Source organism: Echinops telfairi, unplaced genomic scaffold (assembly GCF_000313985.2).
Source record: "Echinops telfairi isolate 266 unplaced genomic scaffold, ASM31398v2 ScPeMD7_1;HRSCAF=3_0, whole genome shotgun sequence".
Taxonomy (NCBI): Eukaryota; Metazoa; Chordata; class Mammalia; order Afrosoricida; family Tenrecidae; genus Echinops; species Echinops telfairi.
This window is the reverse complement of record NW_022103896.1, coordinates 41,106,968-41,109,017: the sequence shown is the minus strand read 5'-3', so window position 1 is coordinate 41,109,017 and position 2,050 is coordinate 41,106,968. Positions and strand designations below refer to the sequence as shown.

Sequence of the window (2,050 nt, the reverse complement as noted above, 5' to 3'; positions counted from 1 at the left end):
GGGATGAAATTGTCTAATAAAGTCATAATCGTGTGAATTACGGTAAAACCCCCAAAGAAGCAGTTAAGCATACTACAAGAAGTTGATTTAAATAGGTTTCAGTTTAGTAATTATGAAGAGGGTACAATTAATATTTGTGGCAGCTACCTTTTCTTAGGAATTTATCATTCTCTCCCCAGTCCCTCCCATCTTCCAAATCCACCACCACTACTGGTATGTTTTTTATACAACAGAACAAGGTCACAGCAGCATACTTTGCCTGGAATTTCCTACACCCAACATTCCTCATTTAAAAGCTCTTGGTTTAGTGGTGTTAGCTAATACACTCACAGTTGATGTACATAAAAGTTTTATAATATGGCCCTATCTATGGTGATATTTTAAATCATTTGAAGATTGAAAATCTAATCATCACTACTCAACTTTCAGGGTTACTTGATTAGCTGCGTTTGGAACTGCTACCGATACATCAATGGAAGAAACGCCTCCGATGTCCTGGTTTATGTCACCAGCAACGACACTACGGTAGGTGCAACCCCACTTACCATGTCACCTGGTCGCCTCTGAAGGTTTCTGGTGTTTGTTGTGCTGGTCCAAAGAGATCCAGGATTTGTGTTGTTGAAAACGAGTCCTCAAAGGGCTCTAGAGTTGAACAAAAGTGTTTTCCATTTTCCTTATAGTATTAACATTTAGATAATCATTGTCTTGTTGATTTAAAAATATATTTTTTAGAAAGTAATATGTACCTCCAATTCATTTTTAGGTATTTTCAACCTTAGTTTTTAAACCATGGGAGCCCTGAATAGTGTAGTGGGCTTTGCACTGAGCTGCAAACCACAAGGTCAGCGGTTCAAAGATGAGGCTGTCTATCCCCATAAATAGAAGAGTGGCACATGTTGCTCTATTTCTGAACTGCCCTGCTTGTGAAAACCTTCTTAACATGATGGTGCCAATCTCCAGTCAGCTGCTCATTGTCCCTATAAATGCAAACATTTAAATCTACCAAATAAGATTTTGGAAAATGCATCCTAGCTGTACCTGATGTAAATTACTTTGAAGCAGTCTGGAATGTAAAGATAAAAACACAAGTGTTCTTGGCATTAAGCATCAGGTGTCTTCACCTTCGTATTCAGCACAGTACCTGGAGGGCAGGGCTCATTAGAAGTCAGTGCTCTGATGTAACCAAGAGGAATTACTGAAACCCAAATGAAGGATGAGCATGACAGTGAGACAAGAGGAAAGTAAAAGGAAATAGAGGAAAGAAGTAGGAGGCAAAGGGCATTTATAGAGGTCCAAGTACAGGCATATACATATGTAAATATATTTATATATGACAATGGGGAAATAGAACTATGTGCATATATTTATAGGTTTAGTATTACGGTAGCAGATGGACAATACTCCCTCAAGGCAGTAACACTTTGTTCTATTAAACTGCCATTCCATTATGCTCACCTTCTTGACACGATTGCCAAAGGCAAAGCAAATGTGAAGAAAGCTGATGGAGCCTGGCTATCAAAAGATATAGTGCCTGGGGTCTTAAAAGCTTGAAGATAAATAGGTGGCCATCTAGCTGAGAAGCAACAAAACCCACATGGAAGAAGCCCACCAGCCTGTGTGATCACAGGTGTCAATAGGATCAGGCATCAAAGAACAAAAAATCATATCATTGTGAATGAGGGGGAGTATAGAGTGGGGACCCAAGCCCATCTGTAGGCAACTGGACATCCCCTTACAGAAGGGTTGCGGGGAGGAGACGGGTCAGTCAGGGTACAGCTGAGCAATGATGAAACATACAACTTTCCTCTAGTTCTTTAGTGCTTCTTCTCCACCACTATCAAGATCCCAATTCTATCTTAAAAATCTGGCTAGACCACAGAATGTACACTGGTACAGGTAAGAATTGGAAACCTAGGGAATCCAGGACAGATAAACCCCTCAGGACCAATAATGAGAGTAGCGATACCAGGAGGTTAAGGGGAAGATGGGGTAGAAAGGAGGAACCAATCACAATGATATACATATGGGTGAAGGGAGACGCCGGACTCTG

The 2,050-nt window shown here is 40.6% G+C and overlaps 1 protein-coding gene across 1 annotated transcript in view; it reads left to right on the top strand.

Annotated features, from left to right (window-relative positions):
* Window positions 1–2,050, top strand: part of LAPTM4B (lysosomal protein transmembrane 4 beta) — a 39,023-nt gene that overhangs the window by 13,878 nt on the left and 23,095 nt on the right. The window contains exon 5 of the mRNA XM_004697705.3: window positions 430–525. Within this exon, the coding sequence (XP_004697762.3) occupies window positions 430–525 (96 nt within the window). The remainder of the gene's footprint in view (window positions 1–429; window positions 526–2,050) is intronic.